The sequence below is a fragment of the Spermophilus citellus genome (assembly GCF_964194105.1).
Source record: "Spermophilus citellus genome assembly, chromosome: 7".
Lineage (NCBI taxonomy): Eukaryota > Metazoa > Chordata > Mammalia > Rodentia > Sciuridae > Spermophilus > Spermophilus citellus.
The window spans coordinates 105,571,428-105,591,818 of NC_138188.1; the positions used below are offsets into that span (position 1 = coordinate 105,571,428).

Here is a 20,391-nt window from a genome sequence, read left to right on the forward strand (position 1 = left end):
ACTTGTGTTTTCATGTTCACTGTTATTTACACCACTTGTTATATAGTGCTATGCTTCAAGGGTATTGAAGTGTATGGGACTATTATTTATTCCCAACACCTTGTAGTTTTGTTTTTTCTTTTTCATGTATTTGTTTTTAAATTATTTCCCCTTCAGTATTGTACCATGAGAACTTCGTATAATTTTAAACTTATTATCTACTAGTATTTGGTCTTTGATTTTCTATAGACTAAGAGTCTTAAAAGCTAAACTTATAGGGCTGGGGTTGTAGCTCAGTGGTAGAGCAATTGCCTTGCACATGTAAGGCACTGGGTTCGATCCTCAGCACCACATAAAAATAAATAAAATAAATAAAGATATTGTGTTCATCTTTTTAAATTTTTAAAATTTTAATTTGTTATATATGATAACCGAATGCATTACAATTCATATTACACATATAGAGCACAATTTTTCATCTCTAGTTGTACACAAAGTAGAGACACATCCTTCGTGTCTTCATACATGTACTTTGGTAACGATGACCATTGCATTTCACTCTCTTTCCTACTCTTATGCCCCCTTCCTTCCTTCCCCTTTTCCCCTTTGCCCTATGTAGAGTTCATTTAATCCTCTCATCCCCCTCCCCCACAGCATATTATGGATCAGCATCCTTAAATGAGAGAAAGTATATAGAATTTTGTTTGGGGGTATTGTCTAATTTCACTTAGCATTATGTTCTCCAGCTCCATCCATTTACCTGCACATGCATGATTTTATTCTCTTTTAAGCTGAATAATATTCCATTGTGTATATATACCACATTTTATTTATCCATTCATCTACTGAAGGACATCAAGGTTGGTTCCACAGTTTAGCTATTGTGAATTGTGCTGTTATAAACATTGATGTGGCTGTGTCCCTGTAGTATGCTGTTTTTAAGTCCTTTGGGTATAGTCTGAGGAGAGAAATATCTGGGTCAAATGGTAGTTCCATTCCCAGATTTCCAAGGAATCTCCATACTGCTTTCCATATTGGCTGCACCAATTTGCAGTCCCACCAGCAATGTATCAGTGTACCTTTTTCCCCCTCATCCTCTTCAACACATATTGTTGTTTGTCTTCATAATAGCTGCCATCTGACTGGAGTGAGATGAAATCTTAGAGTAGTTTTGATTTGCATTTCTCTAATTGCTAGAAATGTTGAACATTTTTTTCATATATTTGTTGATTGATTGTATATCATTTTCTGAGAAGTGTCTCTTCATGTCCTTGGCCCATTTATTGATTGGGTTATTTGGTTTTTTGGTGTTAAGATTTTTGAGTTCTTTATATATTCTAGAGATTAGTGCTCTGCCATGAGTGTGGTAAGAATTTGTTCCCAATTAGTAGGCTCTTTATTCACCTCACTGATTGTTTCTTTTGCTGAAAAGAAACTTTTTTAGTTTGAATCCATCCCATTTATTGATTCTTGATATTAATTATTCTTAATTTCATATTTTTAAAAACCTGTAAAAACAAAAGCCAGACTTGTAAAATGAGGTTTATGTGAATATCTGACAGTTTTCCATGATGAAGTATATGATCCAGGGACTTAATGACATCTATTTTGTTGCTCAGAGGCCCTTTTAAAAATATTTCTATATGAAGTATTTAATAAGATTCATTTTAATTCAGCTAAAATAACAGTTATTAAGTTATTATTATATTCTATGCACTGTGTGCTTTGTTTTGTACTAAAATGAAATTACTGGCTGCTTTTGAATTTGTTATGTGTTAGTAGCAGAAGCAAAGCCATAAACTAGTAGTTTTTATAAAACATGTAAGGTAATTTATAGAAACTTGGGAACATAGAGAAAGGGCATCTAACATCAAAGCCTTGAGGATAGTGGGGAGGAGAACTGTGAGATAGAGATCAGGGAAATTCTTCTTGGGAAAGAAGCTGTCAGAAATAGGACTTAAAGGATAACAATTTGGTTCCAGAGAAAAGGATGAAAATGAAGAGAAGGTACTTTAGGATTTAGGAATTTAAATAAAAGCAGTATAAAATACTGATTAAGATCTGAGTTTTGGAGTAAGACATCTGTGTGGCCTTGGAAGTTTTGATTAACTCTTGAACCTTTATCCTCACCAGCAGTACTTATTTCACTATGATGCTTGTGAGGATTACATGAAATCATGCATAAGGCATAAAATGTCCTAAGTTTGTTAAAGTTACATGGTGGGTTCTTTATAAGTAGAAATTACTATTATTTATTGTCATTATTAGAGTCATTGTATTCCACATTGTGTGAATTATTGCATTACTCTTAAAGATTTGTTCTAGTTATTGGTAATCTAACCATATGTAGATCTAATTCTTTAGATTTGTAATATAGAATAATCATGTTATTGATCATAATTACTATTATCCCATGTACTTGGCTATATTAGTACGTTGTATCTATTTTTCATGATTATTACTTTATTACAAAATTACCTCTCTGGAGTACAGTGGTGCATGCCTGTAATCACAGTTGCTCAGATGTCTGAGGCAGGAGAATCAAGGTTGAAGGCCAACCTCAGCAACTTAGCCAGGTCTTAAGCTATTTATTGAGACCTCCTGTCTCAAAATAAATAAAAAAGGATGAGGATGTGGCTCAGTGGTTAAGCATCCCTGGGTTCAATCATCTTTGGTACCAAGAAAAAGAAAGAAAAATAAAAGAAAATTACCTCTGACCTGAAGCTTAAAGCACAAGGAGGCTAAAAAGCAGAGGAGCACCGAGGTTAAGAGTACTGAGAGATGTTGCCACAGGTAAATAGGCCACAATCTACAACATCAAAATAAAGACAAATTGATTATATTAGGTGTTTCATACTTAAAGCACAGACTCTTTGTGATTTTAGCAACACAGAGGTAATCTAAAAACCCTCTAGGTTACTGAAGGCTGTACAAATGTTAGACTATGCATTAATTTAGTTAAGAAATAAAGATCGTCCAAATATCCACAGTCTAAAAGAAATCATAATGATTCTTAGTCTAAATTTGACTGTAGTTCATTGACAACTATGAGAAATGTGAAATAAATATAAATTATTGAAATGATTCTTCCTTCTTTAACTGTCCAGATTGGGAAAGACACATTGTATGCCTGTACTTGCTAATTTTCTATAAATAAATTATATATAGTTAATGTTTATAATGTATTATAGGATACAAGGAAATATCTAGTTCAAAAGAGAGCAACCATGCTTTTTAATATCACCATTAGTAAGATGGTCATTTACTATGTCAAATCACTGGTGCAAGAACATCACTCAAACCAATGCAGAGGAAAGAATAAGTCAGAACATTTTTCTTTACTATTCATGTGCTTGTGTTAAAATATTAAGACAACATTCTAAAGAAAAATCACTACAGGCATTTGCTATAGAGGTTTTGATATAAACTTTAAAAAGTCTTTGTTGTTATTATATTTCCAGCATAAGATTAGCAAATGTTTGGTACTGTGAACCATACAAAATGGAAAAAAAAGAAAATCTCATAATTTCTAGTTTAACAGATAGGACAGAAGTGAATTACTTAGGGAAGCATATTCTCAAAGAATTTGATACAGTTAAAGTGTCCAGTTCTTTTTATAAACTTATTTGGGGAAGAATATTTTTGATTTCGTTTTTACATTTTGAAAATATCTCAGGTCAATATATTTTTTCCCGATACATATACTGAAGATATATAGGTATTGATTTAAGAGGAAAGTGAAAAATTGTGAGGCTATTTCATAATTTTCAGGCAGCTATAATAGTTAATAATCATCTCAATCCTATTCTATCATCTAATTGTATCTAGAAAACTAATAAACTAAAAGATTACTCTTAAGTTACTTGAGCAAGATAGATGTAGCTGGCTATCCATAAGTAAAATTGAGAAGGGATCATAATTATCTTTGGTAAACTATTTTTCCTTTACATGTTATCTGTCTCCATCTTTTTATTATAAACTTTTCCCCACAAACACTCCATATCCAGAATTTTCTTGTCATCCTCTATCCTGTATTTTTTAATGTCACATTTCATTATGTATTAGTTTGCTTTATTTTATCTTTTAGGGATCTGGAGCTCCAGATTCCAACTAATTTACTGGATAGTCTAATAAAAACTTTAATATTCTGAGGGTCATTATAAAGAATTTGGGAACCAAAAGATGTTCCTTTGAGAGTCAGTGAGCACTTCCACTTATCTCCAACCTCACTGGTTTTCCTCAACACCACTCCCAACACCTTTAGGCTTATCCATTAGTTATTCTAGTGGTTAGAATATATATCCAGAAAAGGGAAAATGTGAGCCTGTTCTTTAAAGGCTCGGTCCTTTGACTTTGTATCATCTTAAAGGACTTCTCAGTCTCATTAACTTTTTTTCCTATGTAGTGAACCATTCATAATATTCTCTGGTGGGCTGTCCTATGACAAAGCTTGCAGAAGACCAAGTTTAACCATCATGCATGGAAAAGCAATTACAGTACTTGAAATGGATCATCCTATTGTTGAATTTCTAACTTTATGTGAAACACCCTATCCAAATGGTAAGTATCTAAAATGAAACTGTAATTATTGAAAAAATAATTTTGAAATGAGAAGTTCCTAACAAAATTAAGGTTCAATATTTTCAGTTTTGGCAGCAGATATCCACTGTGGTACACTGTGAGCTACAGGTGCTGGAGCAGGTTCTGCAATTGTACCTACTTGACAAACTGGAAGTAAGACAGATGTAGTGCAGCAGTGCTGGCGTTTCAGGTTCTAATATCAGGTAAGTGCTTTAAACTTTGATAAGGATGGTGGAAGCTGAGCTGGGAGGGTCCGATAGGGGTCCAGGGTAAAATCACTTGGGGAAACTGAGGTCTCCTAATAGTCTCTCCTAGACCAGCTCCACCCATCCCATCCCAAAGTCAATCAAAGTTAAAGCACTTACCTGATATCAGTGATCTGTAACTATGGTGGTGCTGCATCTGTTTCACATCTGGCTTTGGTTCAGATGCAACTGCAGCACATCTGATTACTATAGGATTGCTGATGTGTGGTTAGTGATTTATTTCAATTTTGAGAATGATTAGTCAGAGGATATTCAGAAGGAGAGATGTATATATATTTTTATCAAGCTGAGTATAAATAAAAGCTTTTTGTAAATGAAGAAACTATTTTAAATCCATGCAAACTGTATAATTAAATCTAATAGTGATAAAATACCTTAATGATATATAAAACTGAGAAATAGGAAAATGTAAAAATGAAATATTATCTTATTATTGAAAGAACATAATATGTGTATACATTATTACATTTTTAAAAGGGAACATAAGTATGGGGAAAGAGCACTGAACTTGAGGACAGAATATTGGGTTTATGGTTTAGTTATGCTACTTACTGGCTGTGTCATATTGAGCAAGACATTTTACATTTCATTTGTCATTTATAGAAAGATAATAATAACATTGTCCCCATTTGGAAGGTCAAGTGAATATACTTTTTAAACTATGAAGATATGCATGTTGTGTTTCATTATTAAATGCATTAATTTCTTTTAAATTATTGAGTTTCATAATTAAAAGGTAGAATAAATAACAATCAATGTACAGCTTATGTCCAGAATTGCTAGAAAGAAATTACCTGTGTTAATCAATCATCAAATATTTATTGAATGCATCTATGCACTCACTACTACAAAGACTTGTTAAACAAACAGATAAAATATGAAACTGGGTCTCTGACGTCAGGTTGCCTAAAGTCTGATCAGATGAGTGACCTAATTATGACTTGCTGAGTTGAAGTAAATGTAAGACCTTAATTAAATGCTGAGTTGTATGATTCAGAATATAATGTATGAATTAATAGGCTGATAAATACTTGATGACTGAAATATTCATAAAAGCATCACAGAAAACTAGGATTTAGGTAGACCTTATAAAGGATATTGATAATCATTTCAAAAACTGTAAGGTTTGCTTGTGTGAGATCAATTTAGAAAAAATTTCTGTTTTAGAGATTTTTGGAAATAGGGAACTATGAAGAATTTTGAGGAAATGCTAAAATGAAAGAAAGCATTAATTTTAGTAAGATTTACTCAAAAACAGTATGTAGGTTTGAAGAGAGACACTGAAATCTTAAATCCAGATTCCAACTGAGAGACTTTTGTAATAATGTATGTTTAAAACACTACCTATAGAATTCAGTGAGGAAAATCCTCTGAATTTTGTGAACAACTGGATTAGGGACTGACTTGAAAAATGAGCCAGCAATAACCACGTTTTAAGATTAGTAGTTTCATGCACAATAGTAGTTTTTGAAAAGAGAAAGACTAAGTCAGTGGAGTAGTTGAGAGGACAGAAAAAGTCTTAACAATATTTATTCATAAATCATTAGAATATAAATGTTCTGTGGATTTATGAGAATGAATAACAAAGAAATATAGGAAGAAAAAGCAAAAAGAGTAAAGGACCAAAAGCTGAAGTTGGGAAAATACTTTATGTTAATAGCTTGAGGAAGAAGATATGCCAGTAATAAAAATTGAGAATGTGTTGTTACAAAGAACAAACATAACATTTCTAGACACCAATAGAGAAGTTAGGGTAAGTTCTAATGATATGTAATAAAATATAAATGTACTGCAACCATGCCTATTACTTCTAAAACACATATATAAATCTCTGTTTTACAATTGGTAATGAATATTGAACTTTTCATTTGCTAGGGGTTAGAAGTAGTTTAATTTTACCAGTGAATTATAAATGTATCTTATTAACTATTAAAATGTGTTTTTAAATATTAAAATGGTTAATGATACTCAGTAATACATAGTGAAAATTTTTTCATTGCCCTTCAAGAGTCAAGTGATGTTACTAATTTACTTATGTATTCTTCCTAAAACAATCTATGCATTTATGTACTCATTTAATTACATATTATCTCTCTCTTTTTTTTTTTACAAATGACAGCATGCTGTATGCACTATCCTATATCATACTTTTTCACTTAAAATTTTAATTATTTCATATGAATAAATTCAGGATTTCAATCTTTTTGTAGTTGCATAATGACAAATATTGTGCATAGGTTAAACCAAGTTATTAACACTTTTACTATGTTGAAGGCTAGGATTAAAGTTAGGAATAAACCAATCCAATAGATGAAGAATACAGTTGGCAGCTGGCACTTACTTTGCCAGGCTTTCCAATAAACATCTTCATGTACATCTAACCTTTAGTTATTATTGTGTCATTTCAATGGGTAAATGAATTGGAAGTCAAAGAAATTGACTAATTTGCCCAAGTTAAAACTCTTAGTAAATAGTAGATACAAAATTGAACCTAACTTTGATTCCTAAAGAATTTTTTTTGTTCATTAGTCATCACAGCATATAAGGTACTTCTATAAAGTTGAGACCTCTGCTGCCAGTTTTTGTTATTTGTAAGGAACAACAGTAAACTAAAACAAATATAATTACCTAAAATTATGATTTATTTATAACTTTATACATATCAGTGTCTCAGTTATTTTAATAGCCCTTACTTTATAACCAGTAAGGAAAGAAGGCAAAGTGATAATAACTAGTCACATGGAACCCTGCTGTTCTTCAAACTGAAAAACAAAACATTGAAACAAGATTGAAAACCTTAAAACAACTCTATAGACAAGGAAAAAGAGAGAAAGTTTCAGTTTGAGAACAATTTGAATAGCAAACAGTATATAGACATTCTGTCACATAGATATATATCCAAGTACTATGCACCAGCAAGTGCCAGCTCTTTTTCAGGATTTTGTTTTGTGTTTTACAGTTTTTCTCTCATACACATGTGGATTTAAACATAAACCTGAATAGGCTCAATAGCTGCTTGGGTCTGGAGGGACTATGAAAATTATGTATTCCAGTATTTAAATTTCACATCCAAGATTTGAATCCTTTGAACAAAACTCCTGCCAAGTGATTGTTGGATTTAGGATTTAATAATTTTCAACATAGCCAGTATAAACTGCTAATATGATGAAAATGAGGTGGGATTCAGAGTCAGAAGGCCTGTGTTAAAGTTTTAGCTTGATCATGTACTGCTTGCATAACCTTGTTGTCAAGTTCTTAACTTCTTTGTATCTGTTTTATAGCATAAAATGGAAAAATAATAATACGTATTCTAACTATTGAAAATCAAATATCATGAACATAAAATTTGTTTATAAATACGTCTTCCTTAAATTGAGAATAATTCTTTTACTATAACTTTCCTTTAGTCCTTTATTATAAAAAAGCAATGACTTCCTTGACTCTAACTAAATTAGTATCCCTCTTCCTCTAAATGTAAATAATTTTTATGTCCTAATTTATCCCTATCCCTAACCGTAGTCATAGCACACATAATTTCCAGAAATTTTCTTATTTCTTTACTTATTCATGGTTGGAAAACATCCAACTACATGACAAAGAGTACTGTAAACTAAATGAGAAAGAGTACCTTGACAGTCTTATTTCCCATATATCCATTGTTCATAAAACAGTTTCTGGAATATATTGGAAGAAGGAAAAAAACCTGAATAGGCTCAGTAGCTGCTTGATCTATTTAATTCCATAGTATTAAGTTTCATTTTTTCTTGTTCTCCAAAGTAATGTTAATATTAAAATTGAGAAAAACAACATAGTTTTATAAAGTGCTCTGTTATTTTCGCTCTTAAGGGAAAAGAAAATGAAGGAGGGAGGGAAGGTTAGATTTTAGAAACTTAAACATATTAGACTATTCTCATACTCTCTGCTTTTTCTAGATATATATTCCTAGGCACAGAGTAGGCAATCTCTGTTTGCACCATTAAAACAGTTCATACATCAAACTACCAGAAGAGAGAACATACAATACACAGCAAAAAATAATGAAAAGTTTCTTAATGCCCTTCCTGAGACAATAATGTTACCAATTTATTTATTTATTCTCCCCAAAATAACCTATGTATATATGCACTCACTTATCTCTTCTTTTGTTCAAATGACAGCAAAAGAATGTACTGTCCTATATTATACTTTAACACAGTCCTCCTAACTCTGAATTCCATTCATTTTCATTATATTGGCAGCATTCGTGTTAAGTCACATTAAATTGAAAGTAAACTTTAGTACAAGTACTGTTACTTTCATAGGGAGGTGAATATGGATCATATCGAAACAGAATTAGTATTTCCTCAGTACATCTAATGTAGGCATGATATCAGATCTAAAATACTAAGGTTACAAAGAGTATAATTACTTGTAAATGAAAGTGATAACCTCATCTCCTCACATAACTCATTACTATCACCACTTCATAATTATCTGATGTATTTAATTCCATAGTATTAAGTTTCATTTTTTCTTGTTCTCCAAAGTAATGTTAACATTAAAATTGAGAAAAACAACATAGTTTTATAAAGTGCTCTGCCATTTTTGTTCTTATTTTGGTCTTCTCAGATCATTTAAATAATAATAATTATTTGTATAAGAACTAAAGAAAATGAAATTTTGGTGATTTTTATGAATGCAATCTGAAAACTTAAATTTTTAAATGTTTACTTGTAGAATTTCAAGAACCCTATGCTGTTGTCGTACTTCTGGAGAAAGATCTCATTGTAGTTGATCTGACACAAAGCAAGTAAGTTATTTACATATAGATTAACATGAACTATTTTAAAATTCTTTTCATTACAGTTAAATTGAAGAAAGTACATTTTAGATAATTGACTTTTTAGTATTCTTTAGATGGTTAGTTTTCTTTATGTGAAAAATTGTTTTCCCAAAATTACAGAAATATGATTTAGTTAAATGATCAAAACTAATCCAAAGAGAACTGAGAATATTTTCAGATATCTTTAAGACAACACCTGATATTTGGATAGAAGCATTTGAAGACTCAGTACATAAAGTGGATCACATTTCTGACATCTCATTAATAAGCAAAAACAATTGTTACAAAAACTTGCAATTGTTATAAAAAATGTTAACAGACAGATGGCAGCTAGTCTATTGACTGGAATAAAAACTGATTAAATGAAAATGACATGTGATAAGCGGGATCTTGGGGATAGAGAGGATTGGGGTCTTCTTTTACTTTCTATTCTTTTACATTATGTTGTGGACATTTGAAACAAATAGAGGATATTTCTGGAAGAGTGGTGCTCTCAGCTCCCTTATGTTGGCAGTGGACTTGAAATTGATGAACATTGTCTTCAGGCTATACATTTTTATTATAAATGGTGATAGGCATGAAATTAATTTCCCTCAGTGTGTATTCTAGACCCACTGATTTTAATCCCTTATGTCTAAAGAAGAATTTTGTATATTCTTTCCCCTTTACCTGGAACAATCTTTTTTTCCAAATATCTTAGGAATCTCAACTTAGAAATCACTTCCTAATTAAAAAGAAATCTTGGTCAAATATCCTAATACTTCATAGCCCTCATATTCCTTACTTCATATTGACATAGATACAATTTTCCCTTTGTTGTTTAAACATTGTCTCCCTAATAAACAATAGGCTCCATGAGAGGTTGTATGCTCACATGGAATTAGGTTCTCAATAAATTTTTGTTAAATAAATTAGTTTGAATTAAACTTTCAACATAGCTTGTAAATATAAGAGCCAATGTTCTTCTTTATACCAATTTGCCATATATGTCAATAATGTGATGGAGATGTAGGATTTTGACTCTAAGATCATCATAACTGTGAATTCTGGAAAGCCCTACATATCAACATTAAACTTGACAATTTTGTGTAATGTAAGGATTTATATTTCTTCATCTAACAAGTTCTTTTGTAAGTTTTATTAAAATGTATTCTTCTGATCTCCTTGGTGCTCAGCTCTGCTTTGCATGTAATATTTGTTGGTTCTTCATACCTGTCTAGTATCCTCCAAGACTCACTATACTTACCTTTAATACTTCACTTTTCAGTGTGTTTATTAAATTTTTTTCATTGTGGCAAAATATGTGTAACATGAAAGTTGCTATACATGTGTTATGATTCTCATTTCTTTATATGAATTTACATTTAGTTTACAAGTTTTATCTAACATTTTACTTTTTAGCACTATTTTTTCTTTTTTTTCTCATTTTAAAAATGTTTGCTGGGCATGGTAGCACATATCTGTAATCCCAGGTACTTGGGAGGCTGAGGCCTCAGCAACATCGAGGAGCTAAGCAACTCAATGAGACCTTATCTTTAAATAAAATACAAATTAGGATGGAGATGCAGCTCAGTGGTTGAGTTCCCCTGAGTTCAACCCCCGATACCCCCACCAAAAAAATGTTTTATTAGTGTATTATGTAATAATGAGGTTTAATTTTATGTAATCACAGGCATGCATGGAATATAATTTGTTCTATTTCAGTCCCTAGAATTTTTTCCTTTTCCTCCTTTCCTCCCTTCTCCTTTGTTACTCTACTGGTCTAACTTCTATTTATAGCTTTTTAAATTAATGCTTTATACATATGCATAAAGGTGAAATTCACTGTGACAAATTCACATATGTACATAGCATAATTTGTTCAATTTCATTCCACTCCTCCTCCCTTTTCCTCACCCTCAATCCCTTTCTTTTCCACTGATGTCCCTTCCATTTTCATGGGATTCACACATATGATTTTTTTTCCTTATTTTCGGTCTCATTTCCACATATGTGAGAAAATGTTCAACTCTTGATTTTCTGATTCTGGCTTTTATCACTTAGCATCCATTTAACAGAAAATACCATATTTTTATTCTTCTTTATGATTGAGTAAAACTCCATCGTGTGTGTGTGTGTGTGTGTGTGTGTGTGTGTGTGTATACACATCACATTTTCTTTATCCATTCATCTATTGACAGGCACTTGGGCTGGTTCCATAACTTGGATTTTGTGAATGGAGTTGCTATAAACATTGATGAACCTATATTTAGTTTTTTCAGATAAATACTGAGGAGTAGATAGCTTGGTCAAATTCCTAGGTATCTGATCCAATTTGAGTTTGGACTTTTGCTTTTTTAACACATGTGACTTATGTGATATTCCCATTTCATTCACTTTTACATGAAATTTAACATGTCCAAACTGACAGTATATATTCCTTTTAAGTAGATATGTTGAGTATTGAAACAAGTTGTAACTTGGGAGTCCTTTTCAAATCTCTCTCTTACCATTTAATTTCCAACATGAAGGAAAAAATAGGGTGTACAAATTCTTATTCTTGGTTTCTTATTTTCATTTCCACAGCATTGTTTTTACTTTTTCATATAAAAAGTTATAGTAAATTTTTGTTTCTCTCTTCAGTGCCTTGTCAGGAGCCTATCATTGTTACCTCTTGCTATTACCAAATTGTAAGATGTAAGTCTGGAAGACAGATTATTTGTTTTATGTCTAATTCTTTTAATTTATATTTTTTTAGAGAGAAGAGAGAGAGAGAATTTTTTAATATTTATTTTTTAGTTATTGGCGGACACAACATCTTTGTTTGTATGTGGTGCTGAGGATCGAACCCAGGCCGCATGCATGCCAAGCGAGCGCGCTACCGCTTGAGCCACATCCCCAGCCCTTTGTCTAATTCTTCAATCTCAGAAATGTTAATTATAATTTGAAACAGAAATTTTAATCTATCTAGTTTAGCCTACTTGTTCTTTACTATGTTTAACTCCTTTCTACTTGATTTTGTATGTACTGTTATCTTTATCTGGAATATCATACCTTTGCAGCATTTCAGAGTGGTAGAAAGAAAATTCCTGTCAACACACTCCCCATCACATATTACAAACACATATCCACACACTCACTATATTCTCTCATGATTGGATTAAATTCCTAATTAAGTTACTAATAATAAAGAGAAAATTATTTTTAACATCCATCCCCCAATAATAATATTAAATCAGAAGTAGTGTGATCACAGACTTTGAACAGAGGCAGCATAGACTACTACTCATTTCATGTTGTACAGTGCCTGTTACATGAGATGTTTTGAATACATTATAACTACAAGATTTTTTATTTTATTCTGTATTCATTCCTTTTTAAAATTACAGTAGGCTTGAGGAAATTCATTACATGCATAAATCTTCATTCCAGCTCTGTTACTTAGGAAATTATCTTTAAAACATTCACAGATACGCAAACACCTACCATTATGCACATCTTTTATATACTCCTTCAAAAAATTAAAAATTTGCCTATTTATAACCTCCCTTTAGAAAATATCAAATTTTACTGATACTTTAATGTTTGCATATTTTATATAACTATTTATGTGAAATACCCATTTAATATGATTTTTAATGAGTGAACTTTTTGCATATATTCTGTTTAATTCATTTTATCTGTATTATCAAAGATATGCCACTGTGAAATGTTGGCTTCTGAGAAGAAAATCAATTTGAGTACTTTTCTATTTGTATTAATATTACATTTTATAGATGACTGTTTTAAAAAGGCATTTGGTTTGTGTAATTCTTGTATTTTAGTACAAGAAAACAAGTGAAATTTGTAATTAATGTTTAGAGACATTTTATAGCTTACTTTATAAAAAATATTTTTTATAAAATTCTTTTTTATCTTTGCAAAATGACACTAATATATTTTCTTTATCTATTAGTTTTCCTATCTTTGAAAATCCATATCCCATGGACATTCATGAATCACCAGTTACATGCACAGCATATTTTGCCGATTGCCCTCCAGACTTGATTTTAGTACTGTATTCTATAGGAGTCAAGCATAAAAAACAAGGATACAGTAATAAGGTAAAAATTATAAGCAAATTTTCTTATATTCATATCATTTTGACATACTTTTTCCTTTCATTTTCTGACTTTCCATACAAAAGGACTTGAGCTAAATTCTTTTGAAATCAGAATCTGGCATCATAAGTGATATAACTTCTGAAATCCAAATTTTCTGAATTTTACATAGTTTTAAGTCTACAAAAATATAAATTTCTTATACATTAAGTATATAATTATATACAAAGATATTAATATATTTATTAACATACTTGTATGCTATATACTTAAACTAACATTAAAATAAAAATATGTAACCTTTAATTATTTTAGATGAAGGATTATATTTTAAGACATTTGTGTCATTTCTCCCTAGTTTATCATTTATTAAATAATGATTAGGAAAAATAATTATTTAAAGTCATTTGTTAGTAACATTCTAAAACTTATTTTTTTATATATTTACTACAAGATGAAAATATTTGCAATTGTCACAGACTATATATTGTGCTTTCTGTTATTTGCCCAGTTATATTGGGGTGAAAAACTCTAAGAGGCGCTACTTATTTAGCATTATGTTAAAATGGCATCATAAAAGATGGGTAGCACACAGACTATATGATTCATGTAGCAACATTGTATTTGTACAATTAAAAATACTTCTTTTATTTGTTTATATGAATGGTAACATTAACTAAAATATAGTTTTAAAGGAAATAGAATTGTGTGTTTAGAGAGGTGTTTGTTCATTGAAAGAATTAAACGGTAACTTCACATTTCATCCTTTAATATTTTATAGCAATTTAATGTTAAGCAAACCTTTAAAAATATTTTCATTTTAAGTTTCAAAGTCATTTAAACTAAAAAATAAAATTTATGTATTCTTCTTGGACAATCTATTTAGGAGTGGCCAATCAGTGGAGGAGCTTGGAACCTTGGAGCACAGACATATCCAGAAATTATTGTCACTGGGTAAGTAAGATGTTATTTGAGCTGTCAGTTTATAACAAAAATATGTTTGCTGAATCTTGACCCTTTTGGGTAATTGTGCTCTTTGCAGACTAATAGTTTTTTAAGTAAAAATATAAGAAATAGCTTCAATTGAAAGATTTTAATCTTAATGGAAGAAACTACTGGAAACAGAATTGCAACAACCACAAAAAAAAACACTATAAATTATATCAGCAGAAGAACATCAAAGGGTGAATATCAGGAGAGATCAGTCAGGGACGATTTCCTCTGGAAACCATAGAATATTTACATTAGAAATGTCCTTACCCACATTTCTTAATTCCTGCTATGTCCGGGAATCATTGCTTTATATTCCCTATTGAATGGTTTTTTAAAGTGTGCTTCAACTTTATGCTGTTAGTGGGATTGTAAATCAGTATAGCCAGAATGAGTATAAAGGTTCCTCACAAGACTAATAATGGAACCCCCATATGACCTAGCTATACCACTTTCAGTCTTTATCCTAAAGAATTAAAATCATCATGCTATAATGATACATGAATACCTATGTTTGTAATAGCAGAATTCACAATAGCCAAATGATAGAACTAGTTAGTCTAGCTGTCCTTCAGTGGATGAATGGAAAAAGAATGAAATTTTATCATTTGCAGGAAAATGGAACTTGAAGCCACTATGTAAAATGAAATAAGCCAAATGCAGAAAGTTATTGGTTGTATGCTTTCTCTCATATGTGGAAGGTAAAGAGAATAAAGGGAAAAAAAGATGGGTATGATCTCAGAAAAATCAAAGTTAATAGAGAAGAGGAAATGACCCAGAGGGAAGGAGGATCGAGGAACAAGAGGAGTGCTGGAGAGTGATAAAGACCAAATTATATTGTTATATTATGTGCCTGTATAGATATATAACAAGAAATCTCACTATATGTATAATCATAATGCACCAATAAAAATATGGAAAAAATAAGTGTGCTTCAAAACCAGTAGCACCACAAATTTTCTTGCTTTACATGACAACCTACTTCATATTCTAATATTAGGAATGAAAAGAGAGACACAGCTAAAGTTAATCATGAAATCTAGACAATAATAATGAGTTCTGTCAATGGGCAGATATAGTAAAGGTACTTTTCCCCACTAATTATAATCCAAATTCCTGGATGTTATGTGTAAGCCAAACATAAAACAACTAGGAAATCAGACTGGCTAAGGTATCCAAATCCTAAATACAAGTATGCTACTAAATTCCTTATGTCTTCTTTCTGTCTCATATATCCTATAAGTGGAACTAAAGAAGCTGGTAATGTGGAACTGTGAAAGTGCACAGACATGAAACAAATAAATGAAAGCCAGTACTCAAACCAAGGGATATGGAAAGTGGAACATTATTAAGACATAAAACTTTTAAAAAATAATTTCTTTAGACATATAATACAGACACACACACACATAAACACAAATCCACCACATCCTACTTTAAGGAAAGGCCAAGTGGGAAACCTAGGCTTTATCAGGTTATAATGGAGTGTTCCAACTTCCCCAGATTGTCAGAGAAAGCACAGTAGGAATATGTAACTTTCAGCTCCACAGGGCAAAACTTGTCCTTTGTGGTATCAGTGGTGACCACAAGGGAGCCAAAATTCCCGCCATTGTCCAGCAGTAATGAGGAGCCACTACTCCCTACCCCTTGTGTTAGTGGAAGTCAATGAGAGAAGAATGAAGGTAGGGCTGAAAAATGATCTAAGAAAATAATGGCTGAAAATATATCAAATTTAGCAAAAGATGTGAACTTACAGATTTAAAAAGCTGAGTAAACTCCAAGAAATCCATATCAAGATATACCATACTCAAACTTCTAAACCTAAGCACAGAGATAAGAGTCTTGAAAACCACAAGAGAGAAATGACACCTTACATGTGTGAAAGCATATTTCTCATTAGAAACCTTTGGAGCCAAAAGGAAACTTCAGTATTCTTCAAGTACTAGAAGAAGAAAAAAAAAAACCCAAAAACAAGAATCCAGAATCCTAAGCCAAGTGTAGCAGTTTATGCTTGTAGTCCCAGTACTCAGGAGACTGAGGTGGGAGGATTGCTTGGATTCACGATTTCAAGACCAGCCTGAACAATACAGCAAAAACAAAAATAGCATCCTATACCCAGTGAAAATATCAGAAATCAAGACATTCTCAGATGAAGGAAACTAAGAGAATGTATCCAACATGAAACCTACCTTTAAAAAAATTGGCTAAAGGACATTGTTTGCACAGAAAGAAAATGGAAGAAATGGAGGAAAGTTGGAGTATCAAGACAAAAGAAAAAGCCCAGTAAATAAAATTTTGGATAAATACAATAAGCTTTCCTTCTCTTGGGCTTTTAAAAGTATATATAATATATGATGGTCAAAGCATAGATTGTATTAACATTGTCTAATGTGGATCCAAATGTGTACAGGAAATATTTAGGCTGATTATAAGTGGGAAAGGGTGAAAAGGTGTAAAGGGAAATGGAGCTTTTGTATTTCCCTTGACCTAGTAATAAAGACATCTTTGTGTTATGAATATAAAATGTAATGTAAAAGTTGACCACGAAAATTTTAGACAAAGAGATATACTCAAAATGTTATTGGCACATCAAGATGTATGCAATAAAATAATTAAGGTAATCAATAGGAGAGCAGAAAATGAAAACAAAAATAACTTGGGAAAAACAGAAAAGAAAAATAAAAGCAACAGACTTAAGCCTGAACATATCAATATTTACATTAAATATAAAACAGTCTAAATACATCCATTCAAATATACAGATAGGCAGAATGGATTAAAAATCATGACCCGTGTGTGTGTGTGTGTGTGTGTGTGTGTGTGTGTGTGTGTGTGTTTATATTCACTTCAAATGTAATGGTATAGGCAGATTGAGAATAAAAGGATGGAAAAAGTATAAAAAAAAAAGAATCAGTGGAGAATAATGTCAGTCAAGTGGTAGAATAGAAACTCTGGACTTCATTCTCCATAGAGAATACTAACTTTTTAACTAGTGTACAGTCCATACGTTTTTTATGAGAACTCTAGAGTTTGGAAGTTGGAGTACTCCGGGTAAACTCAAAGCCAAGAACAGCACATTGAATTGGGCAAGGAAAGAAGTTTCATTTAGAACTTAGCCTCTCTTCCAAGCTGGCACAGCCAACAATCAGAATAAAAGTGCAACTTACAGTTTTTCTTTCGAAAGTGAAAGAGAAGAATGAAGCATACATCTAGTGTTGGATTTTCGGCAGCTGCTTAAAGAACTGGTTTCTGTTTTACTGGACACAGCATTGATGGCTATGCTTTGGATACCTGGGGGCCACTGAGAACAAAGAGAGTTCATCAGTCTGTTTTAGTATTAAAGAATTTTCAGTACTGCAAACAGATGCTAGAGGTAGTAGATGTATAAGCTTTTGAAAAAATAAAACTGAAAAACCTTTCTGATTAGAAGTTTACAGAAAAGATACATCTTCATGAAAGATTTGAGAGCCCTGCAGAATATCTTTCAGTTTGGGCAGCTCAAGTGACCAGCTAAAGTGGGCAGGGAATCTTAATAGGTAGGGTGTGAATAAAGTGAGGGACTAAGCCTGTGAAGACTGTACTTGTGGGCAGTAGCGGATTGAATTTCCTGCCCCATGAGTGGAATTCTTGGGAGACTCCTGAAATCCAGACTTTCATCAGAGGTTGACAAGTACCAGGCCCTAGGGGTGTGTTGATCTAATTTTTCCAGCGTGGACACCATCCCACAAAACCCTTGAAGCCTGAATAGACCTAAGTGCTACCTGCCAGAACTCCCCTCATAAAACTCTGCAGAAGCTTTACCTTGGGAGTGCACGGATTTGATGTGTATGAACAAAACTCCAACTTCCTAATCTATCCCGCTTCATACTGGTGAGAAGGGAAGCTGAGACTTATTTCAAACAGTTTCAGTCATAGGCTACTTCAACTGGCAGCTCGGAGAACAGCATAAAAACAGGAGGGGTTAACAAACTCCAGCCCAGTCTCCCTCATGCTCCCTTGCTCACTATCTCTCTGTGTGTATCTTCTTGCTGTGCTGATTGGTTCAGAGACACATGCATATTTGTTTCTTTTTTTTCATTTTTAGCATTTTTTAAAAATAGTTATTCCTCCTTGTCTTTTGAGGATTGGGGATCTTTTTGGTTTATATATTTTGGTTTTGTTTTGTGTTGTTTTCATTTGTTTCTCTTTCTCTCTTTTCATCTCCTGCTAAGGAAGGGTCAAATTCAATTGTTCTCTCTTCCTCTCCTCCTTTACTTCACTTCTATTGTTTTTTGCACCCTCCTTATAAATATCACCTGCTACATCACTTTTTTAAAATTATAAACTTTTCCACCTTCCTAGCACATTTTGTTTTCTCCTAATTAACTGTATTTTTACCATCTTTTAGAACTAATTTATTCATATAACTCCTGCCCTCACTATTAATGCTGATGCAGTTATTACTGCTGTAATTGACACCTTCTGTTTAAAACCTGATCTAGTTCATGATTGTTATTTATACAGTTGATAATTGCTGACCCTACCTTTCTCTCTCTCTCTCTCTCTCTCTCTCTCTCTCTCTCTCTCTCTCTCTCTCTCTCACACACACACACACACACACACACACACACACACACACATATTAAAGGATCAAAACAATCATAGCTGGACTTCAGGTCCCACACCTTACATCTATCTAGTCATATATTATTCCTGTTTCTGTGGTAATTAATGTTGTAGATGTCATAGTAGGAATTGAGTATTTACTTTAATGCTGTGTATTGTTTGCATCTTTTGTCACTATTGTTTGTTTCACAAAGTGCTAGGAACTTACAGGGACACTACAACTTCACAGAATGGAAATTCTCCTACTGAACTAAGCTCAACCAAAACACAGCATACATTGCCATCCACACAAATTAACAAGACTCAATCTTCAGCTACACTTCAATACAAAGAATACAAAAATCAACCCAAACTAATTAGACTATGTAATTCCTACCCCATTCATGTTGCTGTGACTATTAATATAGTAGATTACATAGTAAACACTTGCAGTCAAATGCTTATCCAGTTTGTGGTCTTTTAATATTGGTACTGTTGTTGAATACCAACCCCACCATTCCTATATAGGTGGCAATTAGTGTTATAGATATAAAAATAAACACAGACATCTATCTTAAATCTGTGCACCTGTTGCTAACATTAGTGCCACTCCTGGCTCCCCTCCCCAAGAGGGGCTGGAAAAACATTGGGACACTTCAAGATCAAAGAGGAGAAATTCTGCAGGTGAGAAATACATCTCAATCAAGCAATAATATATCTCATCCTACACAAAATCTAACCCTACATTGAGCTCTGACTTTGTCCCAGTTCAGAGAGTTGAGACAAAAGCTCCAAACCAACAAGGACCTAAAGAAAAACAATCACAGCTGGACTTCAGGTCCCACACCTTGATATATATCTATTCATATATCAAAAAGAGAAAAGTCTCATGACAAATAATTACACACAAAAGGACACGCATAATAAAGAGGAAGGGAACTCCGTCTCAACTGATGCCCAAGTTCAAGACCTCTGAAAACAGGAAGAAACAGGCAAACAAATCTTGCTTCCCCAAATTCACAATACCCCAACAAAGGATCCCACTGATATTGATATGGACAAAAATCTCAGATAAAGATTACAAAAAGCT

General features: G+C 32.3%; 1 protein-coding gene across 1 annotated transcript in view; it reads left to right on the plus strand.

The window, feature by feature from the left end:
* The window catches only part of STXBP5L (syntaxin binding protein 5L), a 356,600-nt gene that overhangs the window by 166,806 nt on the left and 169,403 nt on the right, over positions 1-20,391 (plus strand). Inside the window, exons 11-14 of the mRNA XM_081302277.1 lie at positions 4,385-4,539; positions 9,543-9,615; positions 13,583-13,730; positions 14,614-14,681. Coding sequence (XP_081158403.1) covers positions 4,385-4,539; positions 9,543-9,615; positions 13,583-13,730; positions 14,614-14,681 — 444 coding nt within the window. The remainder of the gene's footprint in view (positions 1-4,384; positions 4,540-9,542; positions 9,616-13,582; positions 13,731-14,613; positions 14,682-20,391) is intronic.